Raw genomic sequence first — 26,716 nt, forward strand, 5'->3', positions numbered from 1 at the left:
GTTTTGGAAGACTTTTTTTGGTCTCATCTTCATATTTTTGAGTATTTTTTAGCTGAATCTCAACTTTTTGCAGTTTGGGGGGGCAGGGGTCTTCCTACTGTTTCTGAATGTCATTGTTTTTTGCCTGAATCTTGTTGGTTTGGGTTTTTCTGGGCTGAATCTTGGTTTTTTGGAGGTTTTTATGGTCACAGGATGCCCAGTGAGTTCTAGAGATGGACTTGGGCAGGAGGAACCCCCAAGCCAACGCGCTCAGCCCTTGTTTTCCCCCCATCAGGATTTGTCCTTCCCAAAGCTTGGGCGGATGGAGGAGGAGGCTGCGAGGAAGAGGAAGATGCCTTGGGCCCCCCAGGCAGGTGAGGAGGCAGTCAGTGTCCCTTTGGGCGGGTGTTGTGCTGGCTCTGTCAGCCGAGCATGGCCCCGGCTGCAGGACAACCCCGCTGGCGCCGCCGTCCTGCCGGGGCCGGAGTTGGGGGGATGTCCTTGGCCTTCCCTGTGGGCCGGAGGCAAATCCCCTGCCTGTCCTTCTTGCTTCCTGCCCCAGGCCCCGAGCTGAGGACGGAGAGCCCGGAGGACAAATCCCCTCGTGAGACCCTGGTGGGAGAGGCCGTTTTGAAGGGCTCCCCGGCGCAGGAAGGCAGCGGGGAGGAAAAGGGCCGGAGATCCCCCCGCAGGAGGGGCTCCAAAGCCATCCCAGGGTGCTCTGAGGAAGAAGGACCCAGCCTGTGCCGGGAAGGCAGCTGGAGCTTGAGGGGGAGTTCTGAGCTGGTGGTCCATGAGCAGGCTCCCAGCAGGGAGAAGCCCTTCGTGTGCTTGGAATGTGGGAAGAGCTTCAGGCAGAGGTCCCACCTGATCCGACACCTGCACATCCACACTGGGGAACGGCCCTACCCATGTGGGGAATGTGGGAAGAGCTTCAGGCAGAGTTCCCACCTCCTCACCCACCAGCACATCCACACTGGGGAACGGCCCTACACCTGTTGGGAATGCGGGAAGAGCTTCAACCAGAGCTCCACCCTTCGCACCCACCAACGCATCCACACTGGGGAATGGCCCTACAAGTGCTTGGAATGTGGGAAGAGGTTTCAGACCAGCTCACATCTCCTCCTGCATGAGCGGACGCACACGGATGAGAGGCCCTTCCGCTGCACCGACTGCGGGAAGGGCTTCAACCGGAACTCCAACCTCGTCACTCACCGGCGCATCCACACAGGGGAGAGGCCCTACAAGTGTGGGGAGTGTGGGAAGAGCTTCACCCAGAGCTCTACCTTGACCAGACACCAACGGACCCACCTGTAAGGGAAGCCCTACCAGTGCCCCGACTGCGGGAAGAGCTTCAGCCGTTGCTTCCACCCCGAATGAAGCCCCTGATTGTGAGGCAACACCTGGCGTCCAGTGACTGTCAGTCCATCACTTTTGACCACAAAGGGCCAGTCCCCTTTCACAGGGGCAGGTTCTTTCAACAGAATCCTTCCTGGAGGATGTTTGGAGATTCCTGCCTTGGCTGGGGACCCCCCAAGGTCACTGCTGGAGGCTGAGAGCAGAGATCTCCCCACGAGTGTTGGTCTGGGGGAGTTCCATCCATCCCTAATTAAGAATTACTGCTTTTGTGCCAGGTTGAGTAGAATTGCTTCAACAATTGCTTTAGTGTAGAGCCCTGTCCTATCTTATCCTGTACTTCTGGTAGTTTTAGTGTTTGTATTGTGCAGTAAATAATTCTGATGAAGATCTTTTGTATGATCATTTGGAAGCCTAAATAAATTCCTTTTTATCAATAGGTCTGATTTGCCATCATTAAAACCTGGGGGACAAAAGTGATTCAGTCACACCTCTGTAATTCCTCTAAACTGAAAGTGTTGGCATAATCCAAGGCTGTGATTAGATCCAGCAGCCCCCAGAACCCCACAGGAAGTTGGGAGCTCAGGGGGGCCACCCACCTATCCCAATCTCCCGGTGTCCAAAGACACCCATGGGACCATCAGGCCTGCCTGACCACCCACCCTTTTCCACCCTTCTCCCTGTTCCTCCCACATTCCCATTGTCCCTTCAATCCCCAATTTCCCCCCTGAACAGTTTAGGGGTCCCAACCACCACTTTTTGCCCCTCTCCTGTGGATGCTGAAGGAGAAAATGAGACTGCACACACAGAGTTCCATTGCAGGACTTGTCCACCCATCTTTCCAGCATCCCCCTTTCATTGGGGTTCCTTTGGAAACAGCGCCTGGGCTTTCTCTCTTAGTCCACTGGAATTCCCAGCATGGCCCCAAAGCAGTGCCCTGATCCCACACATTCCCCTCCCCTCATGTGCTGGCTGTGTTCAGCCACCAGAGAAAAACACAGGCTGCCATGCAGAGCGTTCCAAGTGGTTTCCACTTTGGCAAACAGCACTCTCTGGATGGAAAACACCAGTCAAGGCCAAAACACTCCTTTTGCATCCTGATTAGCTGAATGCAGCTGCTGCTGCCTTAACTTGTTCCCATAAAAATTCTCAGGGTTCCTTTGCTTCCAGGAGGCCCCACATGTCCCACTGGCCCCTGGATTCCATGAGCTTCCCCAGTCTCCAAAGGTTCCTTTAGGTCCATGAGGCCCTGCAGTCCCAAAATGCCCTTTGGATTCTCGGAGATTTCCCACTGTCCCAGGGTCCCTTGTGCTTCAGAAGGAGCTGCAGTGGGACAGTGACCCCTTGGTTCCGTGAGCTCTGCAGTGTTCCAGGAATCCTTGGGTTCCCGAAGAGCCTGCAGTTTCACAAGGAGCATTTGAATGCAGGAGGTTCTGCAGGGTCCCAATGTCCCCTGGATTCTGGGAGGTTCAGAAATATCTCAGGGCTGAGATAACTGGGATTGTTCAGGCTGGAGAAAAAAAGGCTTTGTGCTGACCTGATTGTGGCCTTCCAGTGCCTGAAGGGAGCCAACCAGAAAGATGGAGAGAGACTTTGGACAAGGTCCTGGAGTGACAGGACAAGGGGCAGTGGCTTCACATGGATAGAGAGCAGGGTTGGAGGAAATAGTAGGAAGGAATTCTTTTCTATGACGATGTTGAGATGCTCTTGAAGGCCCCTCCCAAGCCAAAGCATTCCATGATTGTGGGACTGGTGGGTGAGGTGGTGGTTGGAGCCGTCTGGGGCACAGGGACCCAAAATGAGGGAGTTTTCCATTGTGGGGGAAGGAAGGAGGGGGCAGCAGAACTGACCCCTTGGACACCTGGCAGGCAGGCTTTGGCTGGAAGCTGGTGATGGGGAGCTGAGTGAAGCCCCCACAATGCAGGAGGAAATGGTCAGTGACCTGCTCTGCCAGTGAGACCCCCCCAAGTGCCTGGGCCCACATGGGATGCAGCCAAGAGTCCTGAGGGAGCTGGAGAAAGAGCTGGCCAAGCCACTCTCACTCATTCCCCAGCAGTGCTGCACAACTGCACAAGTCCCAGCTGACTGGCAACAAGCACATGGGATGCCCATGCACAGGAAGGGCCAAAAGGAGGATCTGGGCAACTCCTGGCCTGTCCCATTGACCTCAGGACCGGGGAAGTCCATGCAGCAGATCCTCCTCAGTGCCATCCCATGGCACGGGCAGGACAACCAGGGGATCAGGCCCAGCCAGCGTGGGGTTGGGAAAGGCAGGTCCTGCCTGACCAACCTCATCTCCTTCTCTGACAAAGGACCCGCTCAGCAGCTGAGGGAAAGGCTGGGGATGTGTCTCTGTGGAATTCCAGAAAGCCTTTGGCACCATCTCCCCCAGCATCTCCTGCACAAACTGGCTGCTCATGGCTTGCCCAGGGAACTGTTTGCTGGGTGACAAAGTGTCTGATGGCCCAGGGAGTGGTGGGGAATGGAAGGAAATCCAGGTGGGGCTGGTCACTAGTGGGGTTCACAAGGGCTCAGGGTTGGGGCTGCTCCTGTTTAACATCATTCTTGATGATCTGGGCCAGGGGATCGAGTGCCCCCTCAGGAAATTCGTGGACAACACCAAGTTGGGTGTGAGTGTGGATGTGCTGGAGGGCAGGAAGGCTCTGCAGAGGGATCTGGACAGGCTGGATCAATAAGGCCAAGTGTCAGGGCCTGCCCTTGGCTCCCAACAAGCCCCTGGAATGCTCCAGGCTGGGGGCAGAGGGGCTGGAGAGCTGCTCAGCAGGAAGGGACTTGGGGATGCTGCTTGACAGGGGCTGGATATGAGGCAGAGTGTGCCCAGGGGGGCAAGAAGGCCAAGGGCATCGTGGCCTTTGTGGAGAAGAGTGTGGCCAGCAGGAGCAGAGAACTGATTGCCCCTCTGTGCTGGGCACTGGGGAGGCCCCACCTGGAGTGCTGTGTCCAGTTCTGGCCCCTCAGTGCCAAAAGGCCCTTGAGGGGCTGGAGCGTGTCCAGAGAAGGGAACGGAGCTGGGGAAGGCTCTGGAAAACATGTCTGCTGAGGGACGGCTGAGGGAACTGGGCTTGTTGAGTCTGGAGAAGGGGAGGCTCAGGGGGGACCTCATTGCTCTCTGCAATGACCTGAAAGGAGGTTTTAGTGGGTGTGGGGGTTGGTCTTCTCTGCCAAGGCTATAGTGAAAGGTTTTGAGGGAATGGCCTTAAATTGCATTGGGCAAGGTTCATATTAGGTATTAAAGAAACCTTTTTCCTCTGAGAGAGTGTTCAATCATTGGAACAAGTAGCCAGGGAGGTGGTGGAGTCTCTGGAAGTGTTCAAGTGTGTGGTGGGTTGACTTTGGCTGGACACCAGGTGCCCTCCCAGCTGCTCTATCACTCCCCTTTCTCAGCAGGACAGGGGAGAGAGTAAGGTGGAAAAAAAAAATAGTGGGTTGAGATAAGGTAGGTTTTTTAAAGGAAAAAGCAAAGTGATGCTTGTGCACACAGAAGCCAAAGACTGCAGGGTTTGTTCTCTGCTTCCCATGAGCAGCCATGGTCGGCCACTCCCGAGGAGCAGGGCTTGGGTCCGCGGGACGGTTCCTCAGCAGGCAGCCATCAGACAATGAATGCCCCCCTCCTGCTCCCTGCCTCAGCTTTTAGAGCTGAGCTGACCTCCCATGGGCTGCAATGTCCCTTGGGTCAGTTGGGCTCAGCTGGCCTACTTGGGTCCCCTGCCAGGCTCTTGCCCTCAGCTAAGGAAGGAATGTCCCAGGGTTGGTGCTGTGCTCAGCAGTGGCCAAAACACTGGGGTGTTCTCAACCCCCTTCCAGCTGCCAATGCCAAGCCCAGCCCTGGGAGGGCTGCTGTGGGGAACTGAACTGCAGCTCAGCCAGACCCAACCCAAATATCTATGGCACATATTCTATAGAATCCATCCTTAGGTGTTGTGTGATAGATCTATAAGATATTACAAATAATAAGCAATAATAAGGCAAGTGTCCTCCTTAGGGACACACACACAGCCCCCCAAACTACTGCCCGGGTTTGTTCCCTGGGGGTCTCTGCAGCAGCAAGCACAGCCCCACACTGACTGCTCTGGGTTGTGCAGGCATTTGTGGTTCTGCCTGTCTCACACACCCCCCCAACCTTGGGATGGATCTGGATATGACTGGATGTGATGTCACAGGGGAGATGTGATGTTATATGATGGATGTGATGTCATAGAGTAGTCTTGATGTCACAACAAGGATGTGATGTCACAACAAGGATGTGGTGTCACAGGGGAGCTGTGATGTCATGGGGAGGTGTGATATAGTGGAACTGTGATGTCAAAGGGATGTTGTGTAGTCACAAGGGGAGAATGTGACGTCACAGGGATGATATGATATCACAGGAGAGGTGTGATGTTATATTATGGATGTGACGTCATAGAGGATATGTGATGTCACATGAAGGATGTGATGTCATATGATGGATGTGACATTATAGGGAAGATGTTATGTTACAGGAAGGATGTGTAGTCACAATAAGGATGTGATGTCACAGGGGAGCTGTGATGTCACATGGAGGATGTGATGTCACGAGGATACGTGATGTCACAGAGCTGATATGATATCACAGGAGAGGTGTGATGTCATGTGATGTATGTGCCGTCATAGGGGAGATGTGATGTCACAACAATGATGTGATGTCACAGGGGAGGTGTGAGGTCACAGCGAGGATGTGATGTCACAGGCGAGCACGGGATGTCACAGGGATGATATGATATCACAGGAGAGATGTGATATCACAGAGGAGCCGTGACATCATAGGGGAGTTGTGATGCCATGGGGAGGATGTGATGTCATATGGTGAATGTGATGTCATAGAGGAGCATTGATATCACAACAAGGATGTGATATCACAGGAGAGGTGTGATGTCACAGGGGTGGACGTGACTGGGATGATATGAGATCACAAGAAAGGTGTGATGTCATATGATGAATGTGATGTCACAGGAGCGCTCTGATATCATAGGACAGATGCGATGTCAGAAGGGGAGGATGTGACATCACAGGGATGATATGATATCATAGGATAGGTGTGATGTCATATTATGGATGTGACGTCATAGGGGGAACTGTGATGTCACAGGAATGATGTGATGTCACAGGAGAGATGTGATGTCATATGATGGATGTGACGTCATAGAGGAGCCTTGATGTCGCAACAAGGATGTGATATCACGAGGGAGATGTGATGTCACTGGGGAGATGTGTTGTCACAGGGAGGACGTGTTGTAACAGCGGATGATGTGATGTCACAGGGATTATATGATATCACAGGAGAGGTTTGATGTTATGATTGATGTGACATCATAGAGGAACCTTGATGTCACAACAAGTATGTGATATCACAGGGGAGGTGTGGTGTCACGGAGAAGATGTGATGTCATATGAAAGCTGTGTTGTTATGGGAAGATATGATATCACAGGAGAGATGTGATGTCATATGATGGATGTGACATCATAGTGATGATATAGTATCACAGGAAGGATGTCATGTCACAGGGAGGATTTGACGTCATAAGGGGAGCTGTGATGTCATGGGGACAATGTGATGTCACGGATGATATCATATCATGGGAGAGATGTGATGTGATGTAATGGATGTGACGTCATAGAGGAGCCTTGATTTCACAGCAAGGATATGATGTCACAGGGAGGATGTGATGTTATAGGGGAGCTGTGATGTCACAGGAGAGGACATGATATCATAGAGGAGAGGTAATGTCACGGGGACAATGTGATGTCACAGGGATGATGTAACAGGAGAGATGTGATGTCATATGACGGCTGTGACATTGGCTATGATGTCACAGGAAGGATGTGATGTCATAGGGGATATGTGATGTCACGGGGAGGATGTGATGTCACAGGGATGATATCACAAGAGAGATGTGATGTCTTTTGGTGGATGTGACGTCATAGGAAAGATGTGATGTCACAGCAGAGCTGTGATATCACAGGGGAGGGTGTGACGTCTCAGGGATGATATGATATCACAGGAGACATGGGATGTCATATGATAGATGTGACCTCATATGGGAGATGTGATGTCATATGGGAGGTGTGATGTCACGGGGAGCATGTGATGTCATAGAGGAGGGACACATCCCCCTCCCCAACTTTGCTCCAGCTAAAGCCTTGGAATTTGTCTTTTTTTCCCTTGGGTTCAAGGTCAGGCTGTTTTATTTCCATGGATGTCTAGAGATGAGTTAAGGGGAGCTCAGGACTTTTGGTGAGGAAGGAGTTGTTGACTCTTGAACATTTGAACTCAGCCTTTGTTCCTGGTTTCTTCCCACTCTTTCAGAGCAGTTCATTTCCCAGGGTGAAAGCTCTGATTCCCCAGCACAGTCAGGTTCTCCTGAGCTCAGGATCTTTCACTGGTCTCATTTTTCTCTGGTATTAATTGTGTGCCAAATTCTTCCTTCCTAGGTCAGTAAAATGTTAGAAGATAGAAAATCCCAGCTTGATCTTGGAGAGAACACTTATATTCTTCTTTATTCTATTGAATTCTTCCCTTCTAGTTCTGGATGACAGGACACCCACGTGGAAAGTCCCTCTTCTGGTTTTCAGGACTAAAAAGAGATGCTTTTCTGATGTTGGTATTTATTGGAGTGTTATTTATTCAACTGTGAGGGTTGAATTGAGTGTTCCTTGCACTTTTAAAAAGTGCAACCCCTTTAATCTGTTGTTTTAAAAACCATGCATTAGATGTCAGACAACATAAAGACAGCACGTAGAGATAACCCTGATGTAAGTGATGGTTCCAGTCATCCCGTGTATGGAGAAAAGATTTCCAAGGCTGGGCGCACATGGACTGGGGAGAACTTTGCCTGCCGGAGCCGCTCTCCCTGCACCGCCAGGAAGAGCAGGGACTGCATCGCCCCGGCCGCAGCGGCGCAGAGGCTGCTCGGGAGGTGACAGTGTGCTAGAGGGAGCTGCCCACTCGCTGTCCTTACTGCCTGCACAGCGCAGGGCTGGGGGGAATTGAGCCAGGCAGGAAAAGGGAATGGCGGCAATCCCACGGTGCTGAAATGATCCGGGAAGCAGCAAAGAGCCTGGCTGGGGGAGCACAGTTTGGGAAGGGGGCGCAGGGAAAACCCACTGTGATGTTCCGGGGTAAATAACAGAAAATAAACAGAGGAGGGTCCCCTTTCAGATATGGTTTATAGATCAGTGCACTGTGTATAGTGTAAGATAGCTTCAGAAATGTAAGAATGCAGTTTCTACAGCTTTTACTACAGTGACATGTTTTTTATAAAATATGTAAAGAGGTGATAAGTTGGGTGTTAGGTTGGGCTTTCTTTGGTCTGGGTTTTGGTTTTTTTTTTTTTTTTTTTGGTGAATGCTTTGTTCCCTCCAACCTCCCCAAAGGAGCTTTCTTGAATGTACCTTCTTACAGCTAATTTGAAGGATTAGTTTAGATAAGCCTCTTAGAGGCTTATTTCATTTAAATGAAATCGGGGCACATGTCTTTTTGGCTCTGGTGCAATATTCAAACTAATTTTTTTCTTCCTCTTTGGCTCAATTAAAAGTCATCTTAAAACACTACCAGTGCCAATATATTGTGTGAGTGCAGGGCTTGATGCGTGTGGGATTGAATGGACACAAAGAACTAACATTCAGAAACATATCTGCTTCCATGTCTCAATTAATAAACCCCAGAGTTTGACACATAATTAATATCCATAGTAATTGTGATTTGACTATATATTGTGACATGCATATGCACATGTGAGCATAAGGACATAGGAAATAGGTATTGTAGTTTCTGCAGTTCTTGTGTTATGGGTGAGGGTAGAGAGGATTCAAGCTAAAAATTGTCTGAACATTTTGAGAGTGCAGAGACATCTGTCTGACCATCACTAGGTATGCTTTGATTTTAAGGGAGAGCATGTTAAAGAATGCAATAACTTAAAGCCAGCTGTAGTCTTGAATTTTTGCTCTTTCAGCAGTAACAATAGCACTAATAATTACTAATAGTTAATGAGCTAACAGATGCAATAAATGAATGTATCTGCTCATTTTGACATATATGTCAGTTTAATAATTTTAAAAGGATCAGTGCATTCATAACAGGAAATCTCCCTTAAACTCTGATTAAAATGTAACATTGACTAAAGGATTATAGAAGGGACTTAATTTTACTGACTGGTTTAGCAGTTGTCACAGTTGTTGGAAGAAGGAAAGGTTTTTGAAACACTCTAAAAAAGGGGGGTGGGGGGAGCAGAATGGGAGTAGTTTAATAAATTTAAACATGGTGTCTGAATGCCAAACATAAAAAATTGAGCAGATCTGTAACTCCAGAAAGCTGCTGTACCCTATGTACTTTTGCCTTTTGTGGCTCACTGTGTTTCATTCATTTGAACACTGAGCAGTTTCCCTACTTTCTCCATTTAAAAATGTGCAGCAGCGTTTAAATGTGGAACAAATTCAGCTCTTCATGTGCCTGGAGTTTCATCTTAGAATGCACCTGATAGAATACTCAGCTGACAAGAAATAAAGGCTGTGTAGAATGGCTGTAACATTTCAAAAGTGGACACAGGTGTCACATCCTGTGAATGCTGCAGTGCAGTGATGGTTGGTGTACATATTTTATGTTTTTCTAACCGTTCTCATGTTGTGATGTGGGAATGGTGTGTGGAGTTCCCCTGTGAGTCTGTCTGGGTTATGTCTGTGCAGGGATGAACAGGAGTGTGTGTGTAGATTCCCATGCCTGTGTGTTTGTGGGTGTGCAGGGGGATTCTATGCTAAACTCATTGAGCTACGAGGTGCACAAAGGACCCCCTTGCTTTCTAAATTCCTTCTCAGAGAGGAGCCTGCCTGTGGCTGGATCCAGTCTCAGGCTCAGATTTTGGTTTCAATTGAAGGAATTATAGAGATGTGATTCAATCACTTTGTCCTGCAAGTTTTAGTGATGGCAAATCAGAAATATTTCTATAAAAACAATGATTTATTATGACAAATGAACAAAAAATTGATCAGAAAAGTGAACAGATGAAAGACCGTAAAGAGAATTATTTACTTCAAATTATAAAAGGCAAAAACCTCTAGTAGTATAGTGTAAGATAGGACAGTGGAGTCTATCAAAGTAACTCTATTAAAGCAATTGGATCAAAGCCAGCAAAAAGAAACAATCCTGAAGCAGAGATTGAGGTAACTCAACCCACAAGGACAGGGGGTAGTTCTCTCTCTTTCACTTAACCCCTGGGCAGTGACCATGAAGAGCTGTCCCTGCTTCATGGCAGAAGCTCCACACACTTCAAGGAAGTCTGTGGAAGAATCTGCCCCATGACAGTTGGACGGGGCTTTTATAGTTATCAAGGGTTTGACTGCCAGACATATTTGCAGACCAGGGAGCAGCTTCTCTGTCAAATCCTGCTTCAGAAAGCAGGATGTGTGTTTGAAGTTTCATGAAGCATTTTGGGTTTAGCATAATTCAATATAAAAATAGCACCTTGACACCAGCAGTAACTCATCACAGAGAGCTTGCATTATTTGCGTTCTCTGACCATATTTTAGGTATTGTCAGAGCAGAGCATCCTGCCAGAAATGGCCCCTTGTTTCCAAGAGATAGCAAAAACTCTCAGGGTTCCTTTGGTTCCATGGGGCCCTACAGTGTCAAAATAGCTCCTTGATGTTCCAGAATATCCCAGGGTTCCCTTGGCTCCAAGAGGCTCCCCAGTGTCCCACCGGCCCCTGGATTCCAGGAGGCCCTGCAGTGTCCCAATGGCCACTCGGTTCCAGGAGCCACAGCGGCTGCCGCCGGCGTCTGTGCCCGGAGCCGCCGCTCCCACGGGGCTGCCGCACTCACCGCCGGGGTTGCCGCTCGCGCAGCCGCCGCTCTGCCCCGGCTGCACCAGGACCCGGCACCGCCTCGGGCCTGCGCTGCCGCCTCAGCGGCCACGGGGACACAGGGATGGGGGACCTTTGCTCTGACACTGAGGGGGCCTGGCTTTGTTCTGCTGGGGTCTGGGCTTTAGGAAAATTGCTGTTCATTGTCATGCTCCACTGGAACAGCTCCTGAATTCCAAAGATTTCCTAATCCAGGGGAGGGGTTTCTATGGCATCGGAGGTGCCGCCCCTTGGGACACATTGTCAATAAACCATCCAGCTGATTTGGATGGGTGTAAGAGGTGGGGAACACAGGATAATCAGTCATCCCCTAAAAACCTTGGAAAATTCCCTACCTGACCCTTAACCCAAATGGAACAATTTGGATACAATTCCCAAATATTTGGGAAACTCCAGTCATTCCTGACACCAGGATGGAAATTCAGCAGATAACTAAAGCCAGTCCTCTTGTGAGCCCACAACCAGTGGGGCTGAGGGAGGCCCTGGCAGCTCCCCAGCACCTCCCTCTCAGTGGGACACCTCTGGCAGCCTCTCCCAGCTCGGGAACCCTCCAGTTTGTGACACTCCAAAGACCCTCTCTGGTGCCCAGGACAATTCTGATCCCCCTCAACAAACACTCCTCCAGCTGTGACCCTTGTCTGGTGGGAAACACAAAGGGATTTGGGGGAATGTTTCCCTGACAAGGAGGAGAATTTGGGAGAGGGACCTTTCCACCCCCAGCTCTTGATGTGTCCACACATCTCTGCCTGGGTGTGGGTGTGAATTGACTGTGGTGTGAAGGTTGTTCTTGGGAATCTATAATTCAGTCACTGTTAAAATTGTAGCACATGCTATTGAATCACTTGAAAACTGTTCAATTGATCAATGATTAAGTGCTACTAATGTCTTTTGCCCCCTTGGCTTTGGATACAAATCCTTTGCACCCTGACCCTCTTGCATCCCAAGGCTCTGTGTAAATTATTCCCTTTCATAAAAATATATATTTTTTTCGTGATGTCCACTTTAAAATCTTCCTCCTTAGCTAAACTACAGAACAACTCCAATTAGCTGTAGGAGTAGGACTCTTGAAGACTTGAAGACAATTAAAGGAAGAGAAATAATTTGTTTTCCTGTGTTTTAATGAGTCCCACAATGTGTTTGGAGCTGCATCAGCTGTCAGTCCAAGATGGGCCATGTCAGAACTGGTGAGGTTGGGGGTGAGGAGCAAGGTTGATCATCCAGGGTCAGTGTGGATCTCCTGAGGAGACACTCAGCATCAAGATCACTTGGAGAACACCTTTATCACCTCTTCTCTGAACTTAAAAATATCCATCCTTGAATTAAAAAAAAAAAAAAACAAACTTGGAAGACTTGTTTTGAAATTGCCTTGAAGACAATTAAAGGAAAACAAAGAGATCCTGAGGGATTTCTGCATTTTAATGAGCCCCATGGTGTGTTTGTAGCCCAGCCCATGGTCCTGAGGTACTGAGAGAAGATTGAAGCAGCTGCTGAAGAAGTCAGAAGCCAAACTCCAAGTGCCTTGAAGCATTGCTGGGCCCCACTGAGGGCAGGCCCTGACAAAGCCTCCCCAGGGACTCCTTGGAGCAGCTCCTTGGAGGCCAGGAGTGCAGGCAGACAAAGGCTCTGGGCAGGCCCCTGCAATGCTGAGCAAAGCCTGCCTTGGTTTTGTGGAGCACAAAGGCCAAGGCCTGAGCCCCAGGCCCTGGCCCAGCAGATCCTGTCCCTCCCGGCTGGCTCAGGGCTGTTTGGGGGGCACTGGGATGGGAGGGGGAGGAACAACCAAGGCCCAAAACTGGGCAACCCCTGCCAGGCTGCTGAGGGAGGGACGAGGCAGAAACCAAGGGCAGAACCTGCCAGGCAAGTTGGTTGTGGTGGCCTGAGTGGCAGAGGCAGCTGCCAGAGGCAAGGGGACAAAGGCCTGGGTGCCTTTGGGCCTTGCAGCCCTGCCAGAGCCCTTGGCCATCTCTCCTGCAGGCTGTCCTGCCCTGGCCCTGCTGCTGCTCTGGCCTTGCAGGCTGCACACACCCCTCCTGCTTTCCCACCCCCTCCCAGCAGCATTTCCAGACCCTCCCTGATGTCTCTGCACCAGTTCTGCCTGTTCCCTGAAACACAAAGCCATGGGCTGATCCTGACTCCCTCTGGGTGACCTCTTGCAACACAAGGGTCCCCGTTGAGTGATATTTCTTTTTCCTCACCTTCAGTATGAACCTTCAGTACTACTCTTTGTGGAGATTTCATTCTATTTCCAATATGGAGAAAAGCTCCATCCTGTCAGATCTCCTCTAGACCCTCTCCAGTTCTTCCTCATTCCTCCAGAATGGGGAACCTCACAGACAGACAGACCAGTCCAGATGTGATGACCCCAGGACTGAGTCCATGGAGGTGACAACTCCCTTGTCTGGGTGCCCACACTCCCCCTAAGGCAGCCCCATGTGTAGTTGGCCTTAAATCAAGGGGCCATTCTGATTCTTTGTAAAGTCACAGAATCAAGTGGCACCGTGACACTGCAGGGCCTCATGGAACCAAAGGAATGCAGGGACACTGTGGAATCTCATGGAACCAAGGGACCATTGTGACATGTGGGGTCTCGTTGGAACAAAAGGAACCCTGAGACATCTCAGATCCTCATGAAACCAAGGGCCCACTGTGCCTCCCCAGAACTCCATGGAATCAAGCAGAGCCGCTGCCTCCCCCCTGCTGCCGCACGGACCGGAGTCGCCGGCTCTGCCCCGCTTGGACACCTCTGGAGTCAATGTGTTCTTGGGCAGCACAACTTCTCTCAGACCAGAGAGTTTACCAGATTTTGCTTTCCCCCCTCTTTCCTGTGGATTTGTTTTTTGTTCTTTGTTCATTCAGGGGGAAAAGGGAGAAGGGAGGCACATGTTGATCCCTGTTTGTATCTCTTTACAAAAGGGTCTTGGGGCAGATGGGTAGAGAGGAGGCAATTTCTCTCTCTGTTGTTGCTTTGAACTGTTCTGTTGATATTGCTGTTTTTGCTGGTTTATTTCTTGTCAGTAAACTCTTATCTTTTAATTTATACATCCTTGTATTTTGTCTCCCTGTAGTGGTGGGAAATAAAAGGGGAGTGAATTCATTTTATTGGAGTTCCCACCCCAAAATGTGTCTTTAAACCAGGGGTTGCTCAAGAGCTCCCTGAAATTTGGCATCATTCACAAAGGACTTGAAAACACATTTTGTCCCAATGTACAGAGAGCTAATAAAGATGTTCTACAGTGGTGTTCAAGGTGTTGGTCACTGAGGGATTTCATCAGGAAGTTGCTGCCAAGAGGACTTTGTACCATGGATTTTATTGGACACTCTTCATTCAGCCAACATCCCATCCACTACATCTTCCACTTCTTCAGTCCAGCTCTCACCAGTTTGGCCATAAGGAGACCACAGCAGACCATATCAAAGACCTTGATAAAGTCTGGGCACACAACATCCCTTTCTTTTCCCTCCCACAGGGGTTCTGCAATCCCTGCCTTGTCCTTTCAATGCCTGGCAATGGCTGCAGGAGGACTTGCCCTATCCCCTTTCCTACTGAGCCTGAGCAGTCTGGAACTCTCCCAACCCTCCTTGCTGCCCTGTTTGCAGACTGGTTCCAGGTCTGCCTTTGCCAAGGCCCCGGGAAGCTCTGGGATGGCTCTGGCCTTTCCAAGTGTTTGGGAGAGGTCTGGACACTGCCCAGCCTTCTCAATATCCCTGACACCAAAACCTTTTCCATATCCCACACTTCCGGAGGAGTGCCTAGGACACAACACAGGTTGTCCTGGTGGTTCCGGAGGATTAGAAGGGATTTCTTCCTAGAGACCAACCCCTCCAATTGCATTTGAGTGCAGCTGAAGGGTTTCTTCAGCATTTTCCCCAGTGCCTCCCTACCCTGAAGGTTTCTGGCCATCAGGCTGGAGCTGAGGGGGTTGGGCAGGTGCCTGAGGAGGGGGTAGAACAAGGGCTGTGTCCAACTGTGCCAGGAGGGCTGTGCTGGGCAAGGATGAGGAGGCTGCAGAAAACAGTGGCACTGGGGAGGTGAGAGGAGCAGGTGGAGAGACCTTGTGCCTGCCCACACTGAGCAGGAGCTGCCCCAGGATGGCAGCTCTGAAGCACTCCCAGGATGTCCTTGTGAACAGGAGGGGAAGACTGGATCTGAAAATGAAACCTGGAAAGCAGAGAGCAGGAGTTTCATGGTGTCACTGCAGGAGAGTTCCAGCCCTGGAGCAAGGACACAGAAGAAGTGATCCAGTACATGCACTGCCCTTAGAAGATCCCACAGCATCCTGGAGATGCTGTAAGGGAGCCCAGCTCTGCTTCAGGGCCTGTCCCTGCCTGTGCTCCAAGGGCTTCCACCCCCCAGGACTGTGCTCAGAGAGCACTCAGGCCTTACAGTGAGAAAGGGGCTCAGGAGGACAGTGTGGAAGTGGCAAGAGAGCAGCTCTGCAAAGACCAAGCCCTGCTGCTCCCTGGCAGTGCTGCTGGGCTGGGATTATTGTCCCCTTCCCAGTTTGCAAATACACCCTGTCCTGCAGTGTGTTGTCCTTTAGGAACATCTAAGAAGAAGGGTCTTGGACAAAGAAGGCACTGCAGGGTTCTTTATTTTGTTTAAATACTCAGCCAGTACAATTCATCATTTATACATCTCTGGGTCAAATTCAATGGGTAGACATGAAATTAGAAGGCAGATGCATAATAATATTTCATTGCACAGAAAATTATTGCAAGAACAACCTGATGACCTCCACAACAAACCTGAGCAGGAAGGCTGGGCCATTAAGGAGTCCCATTCTGAATGCTACACATCAGAAACCTGGCACATAATTGCTCCAGAAAAGCATCCAGTCATCATTTTTCTTATGGCATCCTTGACCTCCTGGTTCCTGAGGCTGTAGATGAGGGGGTTCAGTGCTGGAGGCACCACCGAGTACAGAACTGATAGTGCCAGATCCAGGGATGGGGAGGAGATGGAGGGGGGTTTGAGGTGGGATAACAGGACAGTGCTGACAAACAGGGAGACCACAGCCAGGTGAGGGAGGCACGTGGAAAAGGCTTTGTGCCGTCCCTGCTGAGAGGGGATCCTCAGCACAGCCCTGAAGATCTGCACATAGGAGAAAACAATGAAAATGAAACAACTGAACACTAAACAGGCAATAACCATAAGAAGTCGAATTTCCCTGAGGTAGCCTGAGTGTGAGCAGGAGAGCTTGAGGATGTGTGGAATTTCACAGAAGAACTGGCCCAGGGCATTGCCCTGGCACAGGGGCAGGGAAAATGTACTGGCTGTGTGCAGCAGAGCATCGAGAAATCCAGTGGCCCAGGCAGCTGCTGCCATGTGGGCACAAGCTCTGCTGCCCAGGAGGGTCCCATAGTGCAGGGGTTTGCAGATGGCAACGTAGCGGTCGTAGCACATGATGGTGAGGAGGGAAAACTCTGCTGACATGAAAAAGAAAAGTAAAAAGACCTGAGCAACACATCCTGTGTAGGAGATGGTTGTGGTGTCCCAGAGGGAATTGTGCATGGCTTTGGGGACAGTGGTGCAGATGCAGCCCAGGTCTGTGAGGGAGAGATTGAGCAGGAAGAAGCCCATGGGGGTGTGCAGGTGGTGGTCACAGGCTACGGCGCTGAGGATGAGGCCGTTGGCCAGGAGGGCAGCCAGGGAGATGGCCAGGAAGAGCCAGAAGTGCAGGAGCTGCAGCTCCCGCCTGTCTGCAAATGCCAGGAGGAGGAACTGGGCCATGGAGCTGCTGTTGGGCATTTGCTGTTCCTTAGCACAGGGTCTGTTCTGAAAAGGAAAGCACAGGGAACAATTAAGACAGCCCCCTCTCAGCAAAGCCAGAGCAGTTTTCAGGGAAATCCCCTCCAAGTCAAGGCATTTCTTTTCTCTGGTTTGGGCTCTCTGAGGGTGTTCTGAGGAGCAGGAGCTCTGCCCATGTGCTGCCAAGGACTCAGCTTTGCTCTGCTGCAGCGCAGACACGGAACTGGTTTGTGACAGCTCCCATGGTCACAGGGGATGTCACATGGAACCCAGCTTTGATGGAAAAGTTAAAATCCTGTGCTGTTGTCTTGGAGTAATTTGGGCTGCAGAAGAGAGGCACAGAGTATCCTTAAAATAATTTTCACTGGGTTTTTTGGTTGCAATGATAACACCTGGGGGTGTTTTTTTAGGGGCAAATTTTTCTGATGACAAAACTGAAGATTCTTGAGACAGGACAGGCAGAAGGGCTGAGCTCTCCCTTGCTTATTGCAGAGCCAGGAGAGCTGCAATGCCTCTCAGCCTGCTTCCCATCTGCCCTGCACTTTCCCTTGGGCTGCCTTGAAGATGACTCCACACACAGACTCGTCTTTAAAAACCCCACCAAGATCTGTGCTGAGAGCAGGGCAGTGCCGCTTGAAAGGGCAGCTCTGGGAAGTGTCCCCTGTGCCAGCCCAGAGGTGCAGCTGTGCTGGACAGAGCAGGACAGGAGCCCTCCTGCAGAGAAGCCAAGGGCTGGGACAGGAGAGTGCCCACCCCCAAGGGAAGGCTCAGCACTGCCCAGGATCCTGTGCTCATTTCTGTCACAGCCTGAAATATTCACCTCTGAGAGTAAAAGTTTGAATTTCAGTGCAGCCTCCTGAACTGAGAGAACAATGTCTCTGCTACGATGCCTGATCAGGAAACACACCTCAAGACTAATTCCTTTCCTGTAGCCCCTGTCTTTTCTGCAGTGATACATGGAAAAGATCCTCCTTCAGCTGCCAGGTTTGCTCCGTGCCCACAGTCCTTCTGCCCAAGCCCTGGGAGCAGCTCCCCGGGCCGGCTGAGAGCTGCCCCTGGCAGGCAGCAGAGTCCCTGCCCAGCACAGCACCCTGGGCTGCAGGACCCTGCTCTGCCCCACAGCCCTGGGCACCCCTGCCTGCACCCCTGGCTTCACAGCTCTTCCAAAGTGACCCAAAACAGCCCCTGCTCACCCATCCCATCAGCTGGGGCTGGGCCAGCTTTAGGACATGCTCCAGGAGCTGCCCCTGCACTGCCCTGCAGCCACAGACTCACCATGTGCAGCCCTGCCAAGATTCCTCCTGCAGGGAGCTCTGAACCATCCTGCCAGTGCTGAGCCCCTTGAAGCTCTGTCTGTGCCCTGCTGGTGTCCCTGAGCTGCCCTGGCAGTGCCCTCAGCCCTGCTGGGCTGTGCAGAGGAGCTGCTCACCAGCAGAGCTGTCTCTTTGAAGCTGTTCTTGCTTGCCAGGAGCTCCCTGTGTGCCAGGAGCCCAGCCCAGCTCAGCAGCACAGCAACAGCCCCAGACATTTAATGACCCCCTGGGGGGTTTGTCGTTGTTTACATGAGACTCAGTCCCTGAGAGGAAGTTCAAACAACTTCTCAAGAAGTCAAAATGAGATTGAAACACTAAAGTTTCTTGTAGTGCTAATGAGTCTCACTGAGGGACACAACTGAGAACGTGTCCCCAGATTCCAGTGAGAGCAGAAAACTGCAGACAGTGATGACAAGGATGGACAAGCAAGGGAAAGGTGGCTCTGATGCTGAAGAAACCTTGACTTGTTTTCCTAATCCAAAGGACCAAGCCCTGACCCGCAGCTCCTGGGAAGGCAGATCCTGTCCCTGCCTCATTCCTCAGGGTTCTTCCTGGGGCACTGGGATGTGGGATGTGCAATGCCAAGGGCAGGACCATGGGGTGGCACCTGCCAGGCTGCTGAGCAGGGACAAGGAGGCCATGAGGCCCCAGGGCTGCAAGGGGCACTCCCCTCCTCCTGGCATCAGGGGCACAGACAGCAGCCCTGGCCAAAGGCCTGCAGAAGGTGGCTCTGTCAGGGCCTTTCAGCTTCTCCCCCTCCCTGTCTCCTCTCCAGCCCAGGCTGTCCTACGGTGTCCATGCCCTGCCCCTTTCCCTGCAGGCTGTCGTCATCCCCCCGGCTGCCCCACCTGGCTGGCACCTTCCTGCACTGACATCTCTGCGTCCTCCCTGGCTCTTCCTGCACACACAAAGCCTTGGGCTCATCCAGACTCCTTCTTTGTGACATATTGCACCACAACACTGACCTCAGAGGGAAATTTCTGACTTCTTGTCACCAGTCTAGGCCACCCCAGCTGCCCTTGGTGGCACTAGTTCTTTCTTAGGCTGTTTTCTGACAGGAAGAAAAGCTCCACCAGCTCTGACACCCCCCTTCCAGACCTCTCAGGCTACTCCTCTACTGTCCTCAGTCTTTGCACCACTGACCCCTGTGTCCTCAGCCTCTTCATATGGGTCATGTGCTTGAGGCCCCAAATTCCTTCCTGAGGGATCTCTGGGACCTCTCCAAGGTTTTGGAAGATGACAATAGAGTGCTCTTATCCCAGGAAACACAGAGGGACACTTTTTTCCAAGGGTTGTCTTGTCAGAATGAGGCACAATCTCTTTAAACTTTCTGGCACAAGGGAGCTCTGAGCTCTGGGTATGGAGGGAGGTCCAAGTGCCAACCACTGGAGTGGGAGCTACAAATCGTCGGGTCTTGTGTTCTTTGGAGGGCCAGACACTGGTGAGAGTGGGGGGGGTGTGTGCACATGGAAGGACTTGAAGGGCACAATGAACTGTCTCAAAACACTGTCAAAGCAGGAAAATCCCATAAGGTGCCACAACACATAAGCACTGGTGGCAAACAGGAAGGCCTTTAATTCCAAGGCCTGAATGGAGGTGAAGCTTTGGAAGTAGCCCCCAGGACAGAATTGCACTGTGCAGAGTGTGGGAAAGAGCAGACAGCCCCAACAGGAAGCCAGGGCTGGTAAGGCAGGTCTGGGGAACCCATCCAGACAAAGATTCCCACCTGCAGACTGGAAGCACACCGGGCAAAACTCCCACCGTGGCAAGGTGTGGGAAAGGAAGCAAGTCCTTGTACAGGTGCCAGCCCAAACTGTGGGAACAGCATCTACCCCCCTGAATACCTGGGGCTTGGGCTGTATAAAAGTGATAGCCCAGAAGCACAACTTGGGGACCCTCCACTGAGCAGAGCAGGGTGAAGAAGGACCGATGGGAGCCTCAGGGATCTCCATGGTGTGATACATTTACTTCATCTCTGTCTCTCTCTCACTGGTTTCCCATCACCCCTTTCTTTTCTCTCTTTCTATTCTTTCTCTCTCTCCCTCCTATTTACTGTTAAATCAAAGCTGGACTGCTGACTTTGGCACATGGTCTCCTTTGCAGCTGAGTTTGGGCAGAGGCGTCTTTTAATAATGGGAACCTGAGAGTATCCATGAGGTTTTACAGTGTGGGAATGGCCACTGGATTCCATGAGGTTCCACAGAGTCACAGGGTCCATTTGGCTTGGTAAGGCTCTGCAGTGTGATAATGGACCCTTGATTCCATGGCTTTGCAAAATGTCTCAGGACTCCTTTGGTTCTAGGAGGCCCCACATATGACAGTGGCCCCGTGGTTCCATGAGATTCCACAGTGTCCCAGGAATCCTTTGGTTCCATGGGACCCTGCAGTGTCACAGTGGCCCCTTGATTCCATGAGGTTCTGAAAAGTCTCAGGGTTCCTTTGTTTCCATGAGGCCCTGCAGTGTCACAGTGGCCTCTGAGTCCTCAAGGCTCCTCAGTGTCACAATGGCCCCTTGATTCTATGAGGTCCTGAAATATCTCAGGGTTCCCTTAGTTCCAAGAGGGTCTTCATGGCATAGTGAACCCTTGGTTCCATGCAATTCCACAGTGTCCAAGGGTTCCTTTGGCTCCAGAAGGCCCTACAGTGTCACAATGGCCCCTTTACTCCAGGAGGTTCCACAGTGTCCTTGCTGGAACACACAGGGCTGTAATGTTGTCACCCCTGCAGAGCTGCCTCCAGCTCTGGGCTCCAGCACAGGAAGGACATGGACCTGCTGGAGCGAGTCCAGAGGGGAGCAACAAGAGGATCAGAGGGATGGAGCAGCTCTGCTGTGAGGAAAGGCTGAGAGAATTGGGATTGTTCAGACTGGAAAAGAGAAGGCTCCAGGGTAACCTTATTGTGGCCTTCCAGTGCCTGAAGGAGCCAACAAGAAAGATGGAGAGAGACTATTTACAAAGTCCTGGAGTGACAGGACAAGGGGGAATGGCTTCACACTGACAGAGGGAAGGGTTAGATGGGATATTAGAAAGAAATTCTTGACTGTGAGGGTGGTGAGATCCTGGCACAGGTTGCTCAGAGGAGTTATGGCTGCCCCATCCCTAGAAGTGTTCAAGGCCAGGCTGGATGGGTCTCAGAACAACGTGGTGTAGTGTCAGGGGGTTGGAACAAGTTGGTCTTTAAGGTCCCTTCCAACCCAAACCATTCCATGATTCTGTGACTTGTGGGGGATGTGGTGGTCAAAACCTTCCCAGCGGGACAGGGGGGAGTACAAGGTGGGAAAAAAAAAACAACTCGTGGATTGAGATAAGTCAGTTTGTTTGAAGCAAAAAGCAAAGCGATGCTTGTGCGCGCAGAAGCAAAAGACAGCAGGGTTTGTTCTCTGCTTCCCATGAGCAGCCATGGTTGGCCACTCCCGAGGAGGAAGGCTTGGGTCCAAGGGACGGTTCCTCAGCAGGCAGCCATCAGACAATGAATGCCCCCCTCCTGCTCCCTGCCTCAGCTTTTAGAGCTGAGCTGACCTCCCATGGGCTGCAATGTCCCTTGGGTCAGTTGGGCTCAGCTGGCCTACTTGGGTCCCCTGCCAGGCTCTCGCCCTCAGCTAAGGAAGGAATGTCCCAGGGTTGGTGCTGTGCTCAGCAGTGGCCAAAACACTGGGGTGTTCTCAACCCCCTTCCAGCTGCCAATGCCAAGCCCAGCCCTGGGAGGGCTGCTGTGGGGAACTGAACTGCAGCTCAGCCAGACCCAACCCAACTATCTATGGCACATATTCTATAGAATCCATCCTTAGGTGTTCTATGATAGATCTGTAAGATATTACAAATAATAAGCAATAATCAGGCAAGTGTCCTCCTTAGGGACACCCCCCCCCCCCAAACTCCTGCCTGGGTTTGTTCCCTGGGGGTCTCTGCAGGAGCAAGCACAGCCCCACACTGACTGCTCTGGGCTGTGCAGGCATTTGTGGTTCTGCCTGTCTCACACACCCCCCCAACCTTGGGATGGATCTGGATGTCACTGGATGTGATGTCACAGGAGAGATGTGATGTCATAGGGGAGATGTGATGTCAGAGGGATTATATGATATCACAGGGTAGTTGTGACATCATATGATGGATGTGACATCATAGGGGAGATGTGATGTCACAGGAAGGATATGATGTCATAGAGGAAATATGATGTCAGTGGGAGGATTTGACGTCACAGGTGAGGACGTGACATCACAGGGATGATATGATATCACAGGAGAGGTGTGATGTAATATGATGGTTGTGACATCATAGGAAAGGTGTGATGTCATAGGGGAGATGTGATGTCACAGGGGAGGACATGATGTCACAGGAAGGATGAGATGTCACAGAGCAGGTGTGATGTCACATGAAGGATGTGACATCATAGGGGAGATGTGATGTCACATAAAGGATGTGATGCCATATGATGGATGTGACGTCATACGAGAGATGTGATGTCACAGGGATGATGTGATGTCACACGAGGGATGTGACATCACAGGTATTATATGATATCACAGGAGAGCTGTGATGTCATATGATGGACGTGACATCATAGAGGAGATGTTATGTCACAGGAAGGATGTGATGTCACAGGGATGATACAATATCACAGGAGAGGTGTGATGTCATACGGGAGATGTGATGTCACAGAGGAGGATGTGATGTCACAAGAAAGATGCTATGTCGCAGGAAAGATTTGATGTCACAGGGGAGATGTGATGTCATATTATAGTTGGGACATCATAGAGGAGGTGTGATGTCATGGGAAGGATGTGATGTCACAGGGATTATATGATATCACAGGACAGGTGTGATTTCACAGGAAGGATGTGATGTCATAGGCGAGATGTAAAGTGACAGGAAAGATGTCACGTCACAGGAAGGATGTGATGTCACAGGGAGGATTTGATGTCACAAGGGAGCTGTGATGTGACAGGTACGATGCCTGCCACCCCCACGCCCCTGGCGCCTGATTGGCCGCTGCCCCACCAATGGGCCGTCCCATGGGATGCAAATGTCCTGCCCTGCTGCATATTCATGAGCTCGGGGCGGGGCTTTGAGCCCTTGATCAGAGGCAGGCGAGCTTTTGGTCCTCGCCCGCCGCTGCTGTGCCCGGAGCGCACCCGTGCCAAGTGCGCGGGGTTGACCACAGGAACCCAATATATTGTGTGAGTGCAGGGCTTGAGGCATGTGGGATTGAATGGACACAGAGGAAGAACTAACATTCAGAAACATATCTGCTTCTCTGTCTCAATTAATAAACCCCACAGTTTGACACATGGACATCAAATTCCCACAGAAGAAGTAGCAGTGTGTATTCCCTCTGACACCTTGGTCACCCTAGAGCAAAGATGCTGAGGTGTAAAAAGGAGCTCCAGCATGCTCTGGGTTTATTTGTTTTTTGAAGAAAACATTCCAGACTTCTCCATTATTGCTACTCTAGTGGCATCATGCCAGATAAGAAAAATAGTGGGATAAATAGATAATTCCTTCTTTTTAATAATGGGTCCATAGCGGCCCAGATTTCCTCTTTTTGCAGGAACCTGCCAGCAGATGAGATCAAACTGTGTGAGAGCGATAAAGCTTTCAATTGCTGCAATGGGCAGAAGAGATAACTGCCCCCACAACTGCTTCTGTTATCAGTTTACAAGTATGCCATGAGAAAACGAAGCAGCAACAGGACTGGAGAGTTCTACTGTTCTTTGCAGCGCTGGTTGTTTGCATGTGTTTGTGTTTTTATCTTAATAACTTTGTGATATGCACGTCTGTGTGTATTTTTGTCTCAGGAGTTTTCCAGTATGTAAACGTTTACCAAGAACATTGTGTTTGTGTCTCCTCTAGTCACAAAATTGCTTGTATTATCAGCTTATTAATAATTGTTGACTTATTTGTGTTTTTATCATGAGAGACATTGGTAAGATTGTGTAAGACTAGTTTAATTTTTGCCAAGTTTATTTTGTCTTTTTATTGAAAAACAAGTTGGCTTGGGAGAAACTTTTAGATATGTGTAATTCTGTCTTAATCAATTGAGAATCAAGAAACTCAATCAAATTTAGCCTGAGAGTTGGTACAAGAATTTATACATATTTGGAATCATACAAATATGTATTAGATACATTGACCCTCTGCCTTAGAAGGCATCAAATTATACATTTGGCTAAATTTCTCAAAATATTAACAAATGAAACTAAATCCGGACAAAACAAAAGAAAGTGTTACCTGAAGAGAATATAAGAAAGCCTTTTACCAACTCCCACGTAACTCAATGTATTTGCAGAAGAACTGATGTGTAATTTCAGGTCCAATTTCAAGACACATTGGCCCCTGTAACAGACACATTATTATGGAATCCCTCATACCCAACACGCATTAGAGGATACCCTGATTACTCACGGGGTGGAGACAGTGGCTAATGAAAATTAGATTTGTGTCAGTATTAAATCCTGATGTTTGTAACTTTGTTAATGTTAGGAAATTTGATTGTAGCTATTGGGATCCTGTTATGTCCCATATGCTTACTATTTTACTGTAAGGTTTGGTTTTTTTGGAGGGAATTGCATCGCATTGGGAAAAGATTTGTGCTATCTCTTCCTTTTCTTTACTCTTCTCTCTTTCTGTCCACTACACGAAAGGCACCGCCCACAAAGAAGATTCACAGTGAACGACCAAAGAAGAGAAATTATTGAATGCATAAATCACGGGGTCGTGTCAGAGACTGAAACAGTCCATGATTTGTGCATTCTAGGATTGCCAAGGGACTCTTGCGGGACTTTTGCATTAGACCTCTGATGGCCCATCAAAGCCCATCCCCCTCTGCCAATCCTGAAAGGCAGGAAAAACCCTTTTCCCAGGCCCCTCACGGGAACTCTGTGCAGGCCCAGGAGATGTTGGGGGTTCGTGGCATGGCCTGGGACACTGTCCATGGATATAATAACTCATAACTTCTTGTAGTGTGGGGGCTTCCCTCCCCCACCCCCAACAGATCAAGGCCACCACTTCAACTGACAGACATTGGAGCTGCAACTCCCAAGTTCCATCGCTGGACCCCGTGGGCGGTGACTATAGACATCTTTCCACTCTCAGCTTTTCTTCCCTTACTCTCCCTCACCCTTATCCTGTCTTTCTTTCTCTCCCTTATGCATTTTCCCTAAAGGTTCTCTTTATGCCACATTGCTGTAGATGAGAGATATAGATGATAACACCCAAAATGGCAACATACCTGTTTACCTTTGAAACAACATCGTTCTGAAATAAACCCTACATATATATGTTTTCAAACACCAATTATTCAGTATTGTTTCACTCTAATCCACCCCAAGGGATTTATTAATAAGAACCTGGTTACCCCCCCCTTTCTGGGATGGGTAGTAACAGGCCCCTTGTAGCAGGATGTTCTACCTGGAAAAGAATCTCATCAGAGAATGCAAGCACTGCAAACCTCTTTGTGGGGAGTTACTGCTGGTGCCAAGGGGTTGGTTTAGTGTTGAATTGTGCCAAACCCAGCCTGGTTCCCCAACCTTCCAACACACATCCTGCTTTTGGAAGCAGAGTTTGACAGATCAGCTGCTCACTGGCCTGGGAATATGTGACTGCTGATCCATCACTGGATAAGCATAAAAGCCCAGGGCCAACTTTCATGGAGCAGATTCTTCCACAGACTTTGTTGAAGTGTGTGCAGCTTCTGCTGTGAAGCAGGGACAGCTCTTGATGGTCACTGCCCAGGGGGTAAAAGAAAGAGAGAGATCTGCTTTGATTTATTTCTATCAGACCCCGCCGGGCCCTCCCCGCTTCCTGCCGGGATCGGACACCGCCGGCGGCCCCGGCCCTGCCGGGCTCCATCAGCCTGAGCAATTGCTGCCAAGGAGGGGCCGGGGGCTTCCTCTTGGCCTTCGTCTCCCTGGCGCTGGGGCTCGGCTTCTACCTGCGCCAGAAGGTGAGGGGGGTCCCAGGGGGTCGTGTGTCCCCCCAGAGCGTCTGTGCCCCCCCGGGGACCCCCCACCCCGGTGTCACCCCCTTTTCTCTCCCCACAGAGCTCCTGAGCCGGCGGCGGCCGCAGCCCCTCCCCGGGGCCTCGGGCCCAGCCTGGACCCCTCCTGTCCCTGTGAGGATTTTGGGGGGGTCATCTGTCCCCCCCTCCCCTGCTGTCACCCTGCCTGCACCCGGCTGCTCCCAGTGATCCCAGTAAAGCTTCCCAGTTCTCCCCAGTCCCGGTTATTGGGGGGCAATGTGGGAGGGGCTTGAGGAATCCCAAGGCATGGAGCCGAGTTTGGGGGGGGCAGAACTGGTCCCAGGATGGATCTGGAATGGGGAATCCCCCTGTGTTCCCCCTGTGTCAACCTGCCCCTCAATAAAGCATCCAGCTCACCCCAAAAGGTGCTGGGAACTCCCAAGAACCTCCAGATAGCACCCCAAGGACC

General features: G+C 50.6%; 1 protein-coding gene across 1 annotated transcript in view; it reads left to right on the forward strand.

Annotated features, from left to right (window-relative positions):
- The first annotated feature begins 364 nt into the window (after nt 1–364).
- Nucleotides 365–26,716, forward strand: part of LOC135405282 (zinc finger protein OZF-like) — a 168,540-nt gene continuing 142,188 nt past the window's right edge. Inside the window, exon 1 of the mRNA XM_064639949.1 lies at nt 365–1,264. Coding sequence (XP_064496019.1) covers nt 412–1,264 — 853 coding nt within the window. The 5' untranslated portion in view covers nt 365–411. The remainder of the gene's footprint in view (nt 1,265–26,716) is intronic.

The sequence above is a fragment of the Pseudopipra pipra genome, chromosome W (assembly GCF_036250125.1).
Source record: "Pseudopipra pipra isolate bDixPip1 chromosome W, bDixPip1.hap1, whole genome shotgun sequence".
NCBI classification, from domain to species: Eukaryota; Metazoa; Chordata; class Aves; order Passeriformes; family Pipridae; genus Pseudopipra; species Pseudopipra pipra.